This window comes from Nycticebus coucang, chromosome 16 (genome assembly GCF_027406575.1).
Source record: "Nycticebus coucang isolate mNycCou1 chromosome 16, mNycCou1.pri, whole genome shotgun sequence".
Classification (NCBI taxonomy): domain Eukaryota; kingdom Metazoa; phylum Chordata; class Mammalia; order Primates; family Lorisidae; genus Nycticebus; species Nycticebus coucang.
In genome coordinates, this window is record NC_069795.1 from 91,274,300 (window position 1) to 91,289,004 (window position 14,705).

Below are 14,705 nucleotides of genomic sequence, written 5' to 3' on the forward strand. Positions count from 1 at the left end.
GCATTACAGGCCTATGGCACCAGGCCTAGCCTTTTTTTTTTTTTTTTTTTTTGAGACAGAGTCTTACTTTGTCACCCTTAGTAGAGTGCTGTAGCGTCGTAGCTTCTGGGCTCAAGCGATTCTCTTGCCTCAGTCTTCCAAGCAGCTGGGACTACAGGTGCCTGCCCCAACGCCCAGTTATTTTTAGAGACGGGGGTCTCGCTGTGGCTCAGGCTGGTCTTGAATCTGTGAGCTCAGGGCAGGTGGATTATTGTGCACAATAATTACGTAGATACTGCTCCTCGGCCTTCCAGAGTGCTGGGATTACAGGCATGAGCCACCACGCTCTGCCAGACCCCATCTCTTAAACTAATTACTGTGACGGCTTTGTTTGTTTTTGCTTAATAGTTGAAGTTGTATATTTTCTGGCTATAACCTGTATGTGTGTTTGTAGTTTCTCTTGTTTCAAACCACCTCATTGGAAAAGGAAACCTTGACTTCCAATGCCTAGTGATTTTTCTACCTCTAAAGCTATATAGATTGTAGCCATCTGTTTTTAAAATAGACAGTGACAGGACTATAACCACATTTTTATCTCCCTGTTGCATTACTTGTCTTGCCAAAGAGGTGGATCCCTTGAGCACAGGAGTTTGAGACCACCCTGAGCAAGAGCAAGACCCTGCCTCTTCTAAAAATAGAAAAACTATTTGAGCATTGTGGCAGGTGCCTGTAGTCTCAGACATGTGGGAGGCTGAGGCAAGAGGATCACCTAAGCCCCAGGAGTTTGGGGTTGCTGTGAGGTATGATGTCAGGGCACTCTACTCAGGATACAGAGTATATCAACAAACAAATAACCTATCCCGTTCTCTTTCACCCCCCAAAAAACCTAAAGAGAAGTTTCATCCCTAAATTAGTCTTTTAATTAGGTTGTGAGGGAATCCTTAACAGAGCATTTTTAGTTAGAGTGCAGATTGTTTACACTTGAAAGGGGAAGAGTGAATCAACTACTAACCTTTTCCATAAAAATACATGAAGAAATACTGCTCACAATTCCTCTCCTCCCTGCAACACACACTTAGTCAGTGATTGTACTTTTTTGTTCTTTTTGTTTTTCTTTTCACTTGACAACAGTATAGAATAAATGGAAAGATTCAGGTACCAGTTTCATTCCTGGCTGCTACTTTTTGGATAAATAGATAAATTGTGCTGGAAGTTTGAATTCCAAATTGGTAAATGGAATCAGGGATACTACCTTGCAATATTGTTAATAATTAAGTACCAGGGCGGCACCTGTGGCTCAGTGGGTCGGGCGCTGGCCACATATGCTGAGGGTGGTGGGTTCAAACCAGGCCCCGGCCAAACTGCCACAAAAAAATAGCTGGGTGTTGTGGCAGGTGCCTATAGTCCCAGCTACTCGGGAGGCTGAGGTAGGAGAATCCCCTAAACCCAAGAGCTGGAGCTTGCTATGAGCTGTGACGCCAAGACACTCTATGGAGGGCCACAAAGTGAGACTTTGTCTCTAAAAATAATAATAATAATAAGTACCTAATGCCGTGCCTGGCACACAGTAGGAGCTGAAATAAATGCTAGTTTCTTAGTTTTCTGATAATGGGTATTATTCTTTCTTTACGTTTAAACTTGGTTTTTTTTTTTGTTTTTTTCTTTGAGACAGAGTCTCACTTTGTTGCCCTCGGTAGAGTGCTGTGGTGTCGCAGCTCATAGCAACCTCAAACTCTTGGGCTCAGGTGATTCTCTTGTGTCAGCCTCCCAAGTAGCTGGGACTACAGAGACCTCCACAAGGTCCAGCTATATTTTGGTTGCAGTTGTCATTGTTGTTGAGCTGGCCTGGGCTGGGTTTGAACCCACCAGCCTTGGTGGGTGCATGTGGCCAGAGCCGTAACCACTGAGCTATGGGCACCTAGCCTAAACATTTTTTTATTTGCTGAATCTTAAGGTGAAGCTGCCTTTTAATAAATTTGCTCTTTCTCTGCAGTGTTCCTTCCTTCATGCACTTCTGAGGAGTTCTTACCATGTGCTAGTTACAGTTCTAAGAGTTTGACTTAATTGATTCATGTAACCTTAACATCCTATTTACAGATAAAGAAATTGAAGCTCAGGAGAAATTAAGTAATTTACCCAAAGTCACACAGTCATAAAGAGGCACAGGTGGGTTTAAAATCCTGCCGGTCTGGTTTGAAAGTCTGTGCTCTTAACTAATCATATTATGTTGCCTCTCTGTGCAGATAGAAGGGAAGAGACAGAAGAGCTATTCCTTCCTAAATTCCTGTCCTGAGCTCCCAGTGGGTAGGACTTTGCCCCTAGGTGAAAGTCTTCTCTAGTAGGTAATCTCATTAATTAAATTGATTTTTCTTGGGCTTTCAAGTTCAGCTCTGTAATCCCAAGGGAAGGCTTTTTGTCGACGAGTGATTTAGGATATTAGTAACATTTGGCTATATCTGAATACCATGTATCTTACATAGAAAGTATGGTTTTCTAAACTAAAACTAGATTTTTTTAAGCTTCAAGTTTCTTTCTTTATTTTTAAGAGACCAGGTCTTGCTCTGTTGCCCAGAGTGGGTTGCAGTGGAATGACCCTAAGATGATCATAACTCACTATGGCCAAGAATTCTGGGCTCAATGGACCTTCCTACCTCAGTCTCCCAAGTACTGTGACTAACGGTGCGCTGCACCACACCCAGCTAAAGTTTTCTGTTTTTCTTTTTCTTTTTTTTTTTTTTAAGAAATGGGGTCTTGGCTTGGCACCCATAGCACAGTGGTTACGGCACCAGCCACATACACCAAGGCTGGTGGGTTCAAATCCTGCCTGGACCAGCTAAATAGCTGGGCGTTGTGGTCGGCGCCTGTAGTCTCAGCTATTTGGGAGGCTGAGGCAAGAGACTCGATTAAGCCCAAGAGTTTGAGGTTGCTGTGAGCTGTGGTGCCATGGCACTCTACCAAGGTGGACACACTGAGACTCTGTCTCAAAAAAGGGGGGGAGGGGTCTTGCTATGTTGCCCAGCTAGTCTCATGAGATCCTCTTGCTTCTTCCTTTGGAGGGCTGGTATTGCAGGTGTGAGGCACTGTGCCTAGCTTCTTCTAAATTTCACATGAAGTTAAACTATGAATATGGCAATCATGACAGCAAGAACTGCAAGTGATCATTACAGTGTTTTGATTTCTATTTATTTGTTTATTTTCAGACAGTCTCTTGTCCAGTTTGTGGTAGAGTAGCATGATCTTATCTCCTGGGTCGGATGTGATCCTCCTGTCCTAGCCTCTTGAGTTGCTGGAATTATATAGGCTTTACTTAACTCTTGCCTGGCTCCCTGTTTTGATTTTTAAAACATTGGCTTTTGTGAGCTAGACTCATCAAATCTGAGATAATTAGAACTGAATTAGAAAATTGTTTAAAAAATATAAAAGCTGGGGTTTGTGGCGGGTGCCTGTAATCCCAGCTACTTAGGAGGCTGAGGAAAGTAGATCTCTTGAGCCCAGGAGTTTGAGGTTGTTGTGAGCTATGACACCATGGCAATTCTACCCAGAGTGACAAAGTGAGACTCTCTCAAAAAAAGAAAAAGAAAGAAAAAAATATATGTAAATATATAAGGCCAAGTGTCTGTTTCTTCCTGGAGTATAGACTACAGTTGAAACTTAAGGTAAAAATTCAGGATAATAAAAATAATAAAATGGATCTTAAATTTTTGCTTTTAAAAGTATCACTCAGCGGTGCCCGTAGCTCAGTGGGTAAGGCGCCAGCCACATACACTGAGGCTGGTGGGTTCGAACCCAGCCTGGGCCTGTGAAAACAACAGTGACAACTGCAACAAAAAAAATAGCCAGGTGTTGTGGTGGGCGCCTTTAGTCCCAGCTGCTTGGGAGACTGAGGCAAGAGAATCACTTAAGCCCAAGAGTTTGAGGTTGCTGTGAGCTATGACGTCACTGCGCACTACCCAGGGTGACAGCTTGAGACTCTGTCTCAAAAAAAAAAAAAGTATCACTCATTAAAATTGTTTCTTATTTTGAAATTATTATGACTTAGTTGACTAGAAAGTCATTTTACATATTCATTGTTTTCCCTTAGGGAAACACGATAGGAAGACTTTCCTAATTTTATTATCATTTTTTACTATAGAGCCTTTCGGAGCCCCGTTCTACTGCCAACACAGTAGAATGTATAGGTTCACTGGTAAGTTGACTATATTGACTATATGATACTTGGGTACATCCAAATATTTTTTTCAGATAAGCTGTTCTTTTTCTTTTTTTTTTTTTTTTTCCATTTTTTGGAGACAATTTTACTTTTTTATCCTCAGTAGAGTGCTATGGCATCACAGCTCACAGCAGCCTCAGACTCTTGGCTTAAGTGATTCTCTTAACTCAGGCTCCCAAGTAGCTGGGACTACAAGCACCCAATACAGTCCCGGGCTAGGTTTAGAGACAGGGTCTCACTCTTGCTCAGGCTGGTCTTGAACTCTTGAGCTCAAGCAATCCACCTGCCTCGGCTCCCAGAGTGCTGGGATTATAGGCATGAGTCACTATGCCCTGCCCTAGATAAGCTGTTCTTTTCAATGTGATTCTTTTTTCTTTTTTTAGAGACATAATCTTACTTTATTGCCCTCGGTAGAGTGCTGTAGTGTCACAGCTCACAGCAACCTCCAACTCTGGGGCTTAGGCGATTCTCTTGCCTCAGCCTCCCGAGTAGCTGGGACTATAGGCGCCCGCCACAACGCCTGGCTATTTTTTTTGTTGTTGCAGTTTAGCCTGGGCTGGGTTCGAACTCTCCACCCTTGGTGGTATTATTATTTTTTGAGACAGAGTCTCACTATATCGCCCTGGGTAGAGGCTGTGGTGTCACAACTCACAGCAACCTCAAATTCTTGGGCTTAAGCGATTCTCTTGTCTCAGCCTCCCAAGTAGCTGGGACTACAGGTGCCCGCCACAATGCCCCACTATTTTTTGTTCCAATTGTCGTTGTTTTAGACCACCAGCCGTGGTGTATGTGGCTGGCACCGTAACCACTGTGCTATGGGCGCTGAGCCATTCAACGTAGTTTTTAAGTTTCTTGAGTATAGGATTTGTGAACGTGTGCTATATTTAAGTATAAAACACTGTGTGTTGGTAACCTGGCCATTTTCTATTTTTTTTTTTTTTTTTTGCAGTTTTTGGCTGGGGCTCGGTTTGAACCCACCACCTCCGGCATATGGGGCCAGCGCCCTACCCCTTTGAGCCACGGGCACCACCCATTTTCTATTTTTTTTGAGATAGAGTCTCACTTGGTCACCCTTGGTAGAGTGCTATGATGTCTTAGCTCATAGCAACCTCAAACTCTTGGGTTCTGGCTCAGCACCTATGGCACAGTGGTTATGGTGCCAGCCAGCTAAACAACGATGACAACTGCAACAAAAAATAGTCAGGTGTTGTGGCGGGCGCCTGTAGTCCCAGCTACTAGGGAGGCTGGGACAGGAGACTAGCTTAAAGCCCAAGAGTTTGAGGTTGAGTTGCTGTGACGCCATGACACTCTACCAAAGGCGACATAGTGAGACTCTGTCTCAAAAACAAAACAAAAAAAAAAAAAAAACAACAAAAAAAAAAAACCTCTTGAGTTCAAGTGATCCTCTTCCCTCAGCCTCCCAAGTAGCTGGGACTGTAGGCGCCTGCCACAACACCCAGCTATATTTTAGAGACAGAGTCTCACTTGGCTCAGGTTCCATTTTGTATTTTGGAATGATGAGCAAATAATTACTCAGATGATGATAGTATTTCTAACTTTGGTAATATTTGATATAATTGTAATTAGCTTTCTATTATAAGAGATATTTTTCCTTCCCCTCTTATTAAAAATAATCAATATATATCCTGTTTTGTACATTTTACATATTTAACCAGTATGGATTTCCTTAAACCTAATAATACCTAGACAATTTTAACATCTTGTCTTGAATACTATTGGTTAATTCTGTTCTATTGGTTAATCTTACATAATGACCACTCAGGTTTGTTCCTTTTAAATAAGTGTAAGGTAAATGGCATATATTACATTTGAATGCTGAATCATTATAGCTGTCGCATGTTTTTTCTCTTGGGAAGATCCCCACTGGGTTTGTAGTAGAAATAGAGAAAAAAATCCATCTGCTTTGTTTTCCACCTCATTTTTCTATCCACCCTCTCATTCCCTATGAAATAATTCCTCTCTGGTTAGTCACCCTTTTTTCTCTTCCTTAAGTTGATAAAATTTTAAACTTTTGTTGCCATACTCTCAAAATCAGAAGACTTTGCCTGTTGCCCCCATGTGGCCCTGGAAAGGGGATGGTGGTGTTCCAGCTCTCCCGGGCAGGTATGTGGGGCCCACTTCAACTTTACTCTGGGATAGCCTTTGAGGCTACAGAATTTGAATCTGTCTTCCCTAGAAGGGAAGAGTTGACATTTACTCTAGTACAGAGAGCTGACCGATAAATGGTAAGCGTGCAGTATACGTCCAAGAACTGGAGGGTGCTTATCAGACTGCAGGAGTGGGATTGCCAGTGTCTGCTTGGCTTAGCAGAAATCCAGGCTGTCAGTTCTTTGCCTGGCATCACTCATTGGCCTATATGGTGTTGGAAGTGGGTAGCGACAGTCCTTTTTCTTCAGATCAATTGAAACTGCCTTATATGCTGGGAATTTATACTTAAACCATTGTTAAAATAGTTTATGCATTATTTTTTACATATAAGATATGACATGGAATTAATTCATTTGCATACATTGTCACTAGTTTGTGTAGCTGAGACAGTTTTGTCTTGGTTCCTCCAGTTTTCTGTCATCTTGTTTTCTGACAGGAGGTCATTAATAGAACCAATAGCTCTTTTTGGCTTGCAGAGGTGACTTTTTCCTGTGTTTTCTTCCCCTTCCTCTCTCAAAAAAAGGTGATTAAACTATAGGGAAGAGTGGAATTGATTTAATAATGTAGGATGAAACCCCAAATAAACCTGATTGTTTTGCCACCTCCAACTTTGAAGAGAATGCGGGGAGAGTCATGCCAGGTTATATCAGGTTTATTTAGAAAGTACTTTCCAGGATGTGGCCTGTGGTTGGTACACTTGCAGGGTATTCACCAACACTTGCTACAAAATTGTGCAGTCATCACTGGTGATCACATTGACCCTTTGGTGCTTCCCTGTTCCTCAGAGGAGGATTAAAATACATGTTAGTGTACTGTATTGCTCAGGGGAGAAAAGTGTACTAAGTTTTAAAATAATTCTCTGTGCTCACTTTGACAGCACATATACTAAACTGGGAATGACGCGGAGATGATTAGCACAGCCCCTAACAAGGATGCCACACAAATTTGTGCAGTGTTCTATATTAAAAAAAGAAAGCCTTAAACATGAAAATCAGAGGTTACTTTCTAGGCACAGGTATCCATAGAGTTCAACCAGCAATATTAGGTTTTTTTTGAGACAGTCTCAAGCTGTCGCCCTGGGTAGAGTGCCGTGGTGTCATAGCTTATTGCAACCTCCAACTCTTGAGCTGAAGCGATCCTCTTGCCTCAGTTTTTTCCATTTTTAGTAGGGATGGGGGGGGGGGGTCTCGCTTTTTGCTCAGGCTGGTCTCGAACTCACGAGCTCAAGCAATCCACCTGCCTTGGCCTCCCAGAGTGCTAGGATTACAGGCATGGGCCACCATGCAGGGCCAGCAATGTTAGTTTTTTAAAGCAGTTTCCTTAAGAAATAATTTATAGCCAGGTACCGTGGCTCACACCTGTAATCCTAGCATTCTGGGAGGCCAAGGCGGGTAGATCTCTTGAGCTCAGGAGTTGGAGAACAGCTTGAGCCACAGCTAGAGTTCTAAATTAGCCTCTTTGTGGTGGGCCCCTGTAGTCCCAGCTACGTGGGAGGCTGAAACAAGAGAATCACTTGAGCCCGAAGTTTGAGGTTACTGTGAGCTGTGACGCCACGGCACTCTACCAGGGACAAGAAAGTGAGACACTGAAAAAAAAAGGGGGGTTTCTTTGTTAACTTTCAATTATATAGAAAATTAAATTAGAATAGTTATCTTGTTTGGTATTTGATTTTGTTTTGAGTTTTGTTGTCACCGAATAATAAATCTGGAGGAGGACTTAATTCTCCAAAGGGAAGAATCTTAGACACTTGAGAAATATGTTGTATAATGGGATGTGACTTAACTGGGGTTCAGACATGGTAGAGTTATTAGTAAAGTAACAGAAGGTTTGTCGATTTATAATTTCTTAATTTTATTTTTATTTTTGACACAGAGTCTCATTTTGTCACCTCAATAGAGTATCTTGGTATCATAGCTCACAGCAACCTCAAACTCTTAGGCTCAAGAGATCCTCTCGCCTCAGCCTCCCGAGTATCTCAGACTACAGGTGCCACCACAATGCACAGCTAGTTTTTATTTGGTAGAAACTGGGTCTCACTTTTGCGTAGGCTGGTCTCAAACACCTGAGCTCAAGCAGTCTACCTGCCTCGGCCTCCCAGAGTGCTAGGATTACAGGCATGAGCCACAGTGCCTGGCCAGTTTCTTAATTTTAACCAGAGGTTGAGATTTTAATCTCTAAATCACAATCAATCCTTAACAGTAACATTTATAAGGGAGTAAATAGCATGCCTAAGAGATCAGACTCCAGAGCATAAATATTCTTCATATTGCAAAAGGTAGGGTTGTTTTCATATTTGATTCTTCATAGTTTTATTTTAGTCTATGATATGTAGAAATATTATTATCTTTGGTTGTCTTTTTTTTTTTTTGAGATAGTCTCACTACGTTGCCCTCGATAGAGTGCCATGGTGTCACAGCTCACAGCAATCTCAAATTCTTGGGCTTAAGTGATTCTCTTGCCTTGACCTCCCAAGTAGCTGGGACTTCAGGTGTCCGACACAACGCCCGGCTATTTTTTTTTTTTATTGCTGTTGTAGTTGTCATTGTTTAGTAGTCTGGGGCGGGTTCAAACCTGCCAGCCCCAGTGTATGTGGCCAACGCTGTAAACACTGAGCTATGGGCACTGAGCTGTGGTAGTCTTTTCCTTGAAAATCTCAAAAGCTTTATGAATATGTGCAAATAGCATGGTTTTTGAAAAGATAATACTAAGACTCAGGTTTATGAGACCTCTTTGTTCTTGTTTCATTGCTGAGAACCTGAGTGATCTTTGGCTTGACCTTCTAAGTCTTTTCTCTCATCTGTCCAATCAGGAAGTTGAGTTGTTTTTTTTTTTTTTTTTTTTGAGACAGAGTCTCAAGCTGTCACCCTCGGTAGAGTGCTGTGGTGTCACAACGCACAGCAACCTCCAACTCCTGGGCTTAAGCCGGACTCCTGCCTCAGTCTCCCAAGTAGTTGAGACTACAGGTGCCTGCCACAACGCCCAGCTATTTTTTGGTTGTAGTTGTCATTGTTGTTTGGCGGACCTGGGCTGGATTCAAACATGCCAGCTCCGGTGTATGTGGCTGGTGTGCTAGCCACTTGAGCTACAGGCACCGCCAAGGAAGTTGGGTTTTAGGATCGGTTTGGGCCGGATCACAGAGTCTAGGTTCTTAGATGTGTTGCTTAAACCACAGAGTACTGTATCTGTTAATGTGTCCCCTGCTTAAATACTTTCTCTTTCACTTACAGGAGGAGCTCAGGAAGGCATTTTGCTGAGGGATGGTATTGGGCTTAGGAGGTGGACAGGGGACTCTGGGAGCCTGAATTTGCATGGGAGACCAGCTTGAGTAGAAAACGAGAGAGAATATGGTCCTTGATACTGGGAGAAAGTGGAGGGCATAATTGCCCTGCCTCATTTTACTTTGGGTTCTGCTCAGATGAGAAATGAATCTTTGGCAACATGGGGCGAATGAGAAGAGGTTTTTCCAGTAGAAGGGCTGTTTAGAGAGAGCCTTACTTCTACTGATTTGGGGAGAAGCCTACTAAAAATTACTTTGGTAGAAGGATGCTTCTTCTAATTTGAGTGAAAATATGAGGAAATTCCATTGATTATTATCTTGTTTACTGACTGAACACTACCAGGGAAGTGTAGAACCCGTAGATTGTATTGCTTTCTCCCATTTGGTAAAAATAGCAAGAAAACAAGGTAGGTGATACCAGGGAGAGTGTGGCACCTGTATCCTTCCTTTATGGTGGGTGTTAGGACTGCCGCAGACACCTGCTGATCTCATTGTTCCCCAGGGTCTGACTGACTGGCTAGATGACATTACCTTCCCCACCGTTCCTTATGCCCCCTCTTAGAGCTTTGTGCTTGGTCAAGTTTTGAGAGTAGCCTCACTTCCCTTCTAAAGTTATACCTGTTCTTGGGACCCACTTTAGGAGAAATGTAGGGTGGTTGAGCTACCTTTGCCTCTGTTCTAATCTCTTTTCCAAAACTATACCAAATTTTGGGTTTCAGATTTTTAGAAAGTTTGTTTTTTTGGTTAGTAGATCAAAAATAAGCCTTAAGTGAAAATGTTTTTATGTTTTATGAGGAAAAAGTATTATTAAGAACATTTAGTCAGCCATGTAGAAATATTTACTTAGTCATATGTGATTTTTGCATAGAGTTTCAGTTTATTTTCTGGTTTTAATAGAACAAGTTGAAATCATCGCAGAAGGATAAAGTTCGTCAGTTTATGATCTTCACACAATCTAGTGAAAAAACAGCAGTAAGTTGTCTGTCTCAAAATGACTGGAAGTTAGATGTTGCAACAGATAATTTTTTCCAAAATCCTGAACTTTATATACGAGAGAGTGTAAAAGGATCATTGGACAGGAAGAAGTTAGAACAACTATACAATAGATATAAAGGTGAGTGTTTCTTGTGTTTTTCAATATTTTGAAAGATTGAACCTTTGAAAGGTTTTCCAAAGATCTGAATGGGCTTGTGAGAAATCAACTATTACATAGGACATAAATTGGGTAGGTATTCCAGTAAGGCCCTATAGATCTTAGCATTATTTCAGGACATCTGAGAGGAGAAAATATTTTCCTCTTTTCACTAAATTTTATTCTTGGCCTTTTAATTTTCTTCCCCTCCTTTCACCCATTATCCAATTTGAGAATGGGGAATGGGGAACTACTTTTTCTTCTCTCATTTTTATAAAACTCAGCTGAACCAGATTTCAAGAAAACTTACATAAAACATTTTTAAAGAATTATAAAGTAATATGCATACTTTTAAAAAGTTCAACAGTACCTAACAGATGAATAATAAAAGGTTAGTAGGTTCTCTATCTTTTCCTTATTTATTCTCTTAAGTAATATTTCAGATCCTACTGTGGATCCTTTTATGTCTTATGTTTATGCAGAAATGTGTGTATATAGTTTCTTTCAAAAATTTTCTTTTTATATTTTACTTGTAACTCATGCTCCAAAGTCAAAAGACATACTTTTTTTTGAGACAGAGTCTCACTATGTTGCCTTAGGTAGAGTGCTATGGCGTCACAGCTCACAGCAACCTTAAACTCTTTGGCTTAAACAGTTCTCTTGCCTCAGCAGGAGAATGGGACTACAGGCACCTTCCACAATGCCCGGTTATTTTTTGGTTGCAGTTGTCATTGTTGTTTGGCAGGCCTGGGCTGGATTCGAACCTACCAGCTCAGGTGTATATGGCTGGCACCGAAGCTGCTGAGCTACAGGTGCCGAGCCTATGTACATGTTTTTTATTGCCAGAGATGTTGCTAGATTATTTGTAGAAAACTGTAAGCAGTATATGAGGGCCTTTTTCTCCTTATATTTGTCATCACTTAAAAAGTTTACCTGATAATATTGATTTTTTTGTTTAATTTTAACAACAGATGTTTATATTATTAGTATTAGGGTTGAATTACATAGTTCATGGTTTTTATGATATTCTTAAGTAGTGATAGCTAGGGTAAAATGAACTTTAAGAAAAAAAGAATTTCTACGTACATTACTTTTAATTTATTTTAGAATGCCTGCTTGGCTGGGCATGGTGGCTCATGCCTGTAATCCTAAAACTCTGGGAGGCCAAGGCAGATGGATTGCTTGAGCTCAGGAATTCTAGACCAGCCTGACCATGAGTGAAACCCTATTTCTATAAAAACATTGATGAAAACAGGCGGACCACTGTGGCAGGAGCCTATAGTCCGAGCTACTTAGGAGGCAAGGAGGGAAGAGGATCCCTTGAGCCCAAGAGACTGAGGTTTCTGTGAGCTATGATGATGCCACAGCACTCTACCTAGAGGGATAGAATGAGTCTCTGTCTCACATAAACAAATATAAATCCTTAAAAATAAAGAAATAGGATGCCTGTATGCATTAATAGATTGAAAAGTCATGGATAGCAGTTTTACCTATGTCTCTATTTAATGAGGCTGCAGAAGTATTCAGTCTTTTGGTAGGTAACAGATCATCCTTTCTGTTTCTTTTTTTTTTTGGTAGAGACAGAGTCTCACTTTGTCACCCTCGGTAGAATGCGGTGGTGTCACACAGCTCACAACCTCCTCCAACTCCTGGGCTTAGGCAATTCTCTTGCCTCAGCCTCATGAGTAGCTGGGACTACAGGCACCCGCCACAATGCCTGGCTATTTTTTTGTTGCAGTTTGGCCAGGGCTGGGTTTGAACTCGCCACCCTTGGCATATGGGGCTGGGGCCCTATTCACTGAGCCACAGGCACCGCCCCATCCTTTCTGTTTGTAGTGAGCCACTGTTGAATAATAATAGCTAACATTTGTTGAACGTTATTTTACTTCAGTTAATTGTGCTAAGTACTTACCTCTTCACAACAACTTTATATGTTCAATTAGAATTTCTGTCTCTATATATTTTCTGAATCTGTATGAAACATTTTCACATGAATAAATGAGACTTAAAAATTAAGTGTCCATCTGCGTTTATCTCTCTATATTTTAAGGATGCTGTTTAGAGGAAAAGTGGCTTAAATATTATATGGGGAAAATACCTGTTAGAGAAATATTGCTTCATGTCTTTGGCATACTGTAATTGTTCTTTAATTTTTTTTTTTTTTTTTTTTTTTTTGAGCTGACACATTGATTTCAATTGTGATCTTTTTTGTTGGGACAGAGTCTCACTTTGTTACCCTGAGTAGAGTGCCGTAGCATCATAGCTCACAGCAACCTCAAACTCTTGGGCTCAAGTGCTTGTCTTGCCTTAGCCTCCTGAATAGCTGTGATTATAGGCGCCTGCCACAAGGCCTGGCTATTTTTTTTTTTTTTTTTGTAGAGACAGAGTCTCACCTTATCATACTCGGTAGAGTGCTGTGGCGTCACACAGCTCACAGCAACCTCCAAATCCTTGGGCTTAGGCAATTCTCTTGACTCAGCCTCCGAAGTAGCTGGGACTACAGGCGCCCGCCACAATGCCTGGCTATTTTTTTGTTGCAGTTTGGCCAGGGCTGGGTTTGAACCCGCCACCCTCGGCATATGGGGCCGGTGCCCTACCCGTTGAGCCACAGGTGCTGCCCAAGGCCTGGCTATTTTTAGAGACAGGGTCTCACTCTTGCTCAGGCTGGTCTTGAACTCCTGAGCTCAGGCAATCTGCCACCTTGGCTTCTGAGAGTACTAGAATTACAGGTGTGAGCCACTTTAAAAAAAGCGATCTTTTTTTTTTTTTTAAAAAAAAAGGAACATAAAGCATTGCCTTTTTCAGTTTTAGGAATTTAGCATAATAAAGTATGGCACTAATTTAGTATCACATTATTAATTTTAAAGATCCTCAAGATGAAAATAAAATTGGAATAGATGGTATACAGCAATTCTGTGATGACCTGGCACTTGATCCCGCCAGCATTAGTGTGTTGATCATTGCATGGAAGTTCAGAGCAGCAACACAGTGTGAGTTCTCCAAGCAGGAGTTCATGGACGGCATGACAGAATTAGGGTGAGTATATAATTACAATAGGAAATTAGGTACATTACTATAAGAATTACTGTGCTACTGAAATATATCATGAACTTTAGATGTGAATATATACTGGCCTAGGCTCTGTATAAATAGAAGTGGGCTAATTTGCTCATTTTCGTGTTATACAGCTTTCTGGGTTTGTCATGTTATCTGTGGTTAGTATAGCCTGTTCTCTGTGTATTAATAATTTTATCATCTACTTCTGAAGAAGGTTCACTTGTATTAAAATTATTATGCATTAATATTTAATAAGGAAAAGTGAAGTGACCAATTTGTTATTTCCTAATTTGAGGCTGTAAACTGAATTTATAAAATTTTAATTTGAAAACTAGGAGAAACCTTAAAAATTACTCTTTGTTTCAGTTAGGCTTTGACAGTTGAGAGCTCAATGTCTTTGGATATTATAGATTAAAAGGTCATAATAGAGGCTTTATCTATGTCTCTAATGAGGCTGCAGAAGTATTCAGTCTAAGGGTAGGTAACAGACTACCCTTTCTGTTTTTAGTGAATCACTGTTGAATAATAATAGCTAACATATTTTGAACATTATTTTAGTTAACTGTGCTAAGTTCTTCACCTGCGTCTTCACAACAACTTTGTGAGAGGAGTAGTGTTTATATCCCTGTTTTAGAGATGAGGAATCTGAGATGCAGAGAAATGACAGAGTTAGGCAGCATTAGAGGCAGGGTTTCAAAGCAGGCATCTCTGAGTCTTGGGCTGAGGGGCCTTGTGATCAGTCAGCGTTCAGTCAAGACATAAAAAACCACACTAGTAATTGGAACAGGAAAAATTTAAAGAATTGTTTTACTCTGTAAAAGGGGTAAAAGAAAACTCTGGGCTGTAACAGAGGTATCAGTTGCAGGAAGCTGCTACCACCC

General features: G+C 41.1%; 1 protein-coding gene and 1 non-coding gene across 5 annotated transcripts in view; both read left to right on the plus strand.

Annotated features, from left to right (window-relative positions):
* Positions 1-14,705, plus strand: part of DCUN1D1 (defective in cullin neddylation 1 domain containing 1) — a 40,625-nt gene that overhangs the window by 8,273 nt on the left and 17,647 nt on the right. Inside the window, exons 1-3 of one of the 4 annotated variants that reach the window (XM_053565103.1) lie at positions 2,297-2,321; positions 10,533-10,749; positions 13,635-13,803. In XM_053565103.1, the coding sequence (XP_053421078.1) occupies positions 10,575-10,749; positions 13,635-13,803 (344 nt within the window). In that variant the 5' untranslated portion in view covers positions 2,297-2,321; positions 10,533-10,574. Of the gene's footprint in view, positions 1-2,296; positions 2,322-6,261; positions 6,314-8,230; positions 8,345-10,532; positions 10,750-13,634; positions 13,804-14,705 lie in introns of those variants that run through there. The other 3 variants (XM_053565100.1, XM_053565102.1, XM_053565101.1) reach the window with 3 other exon arrangements.
* On the plus strand, positions 7,220-7,325 carry LOC128568245 (U6 spliceosomal RNA). The gene has a single exon (XR_008375066.1). It is a non-coding gene; the product is annotated as a U6 spliceosomal RNA (small nuclear RNA).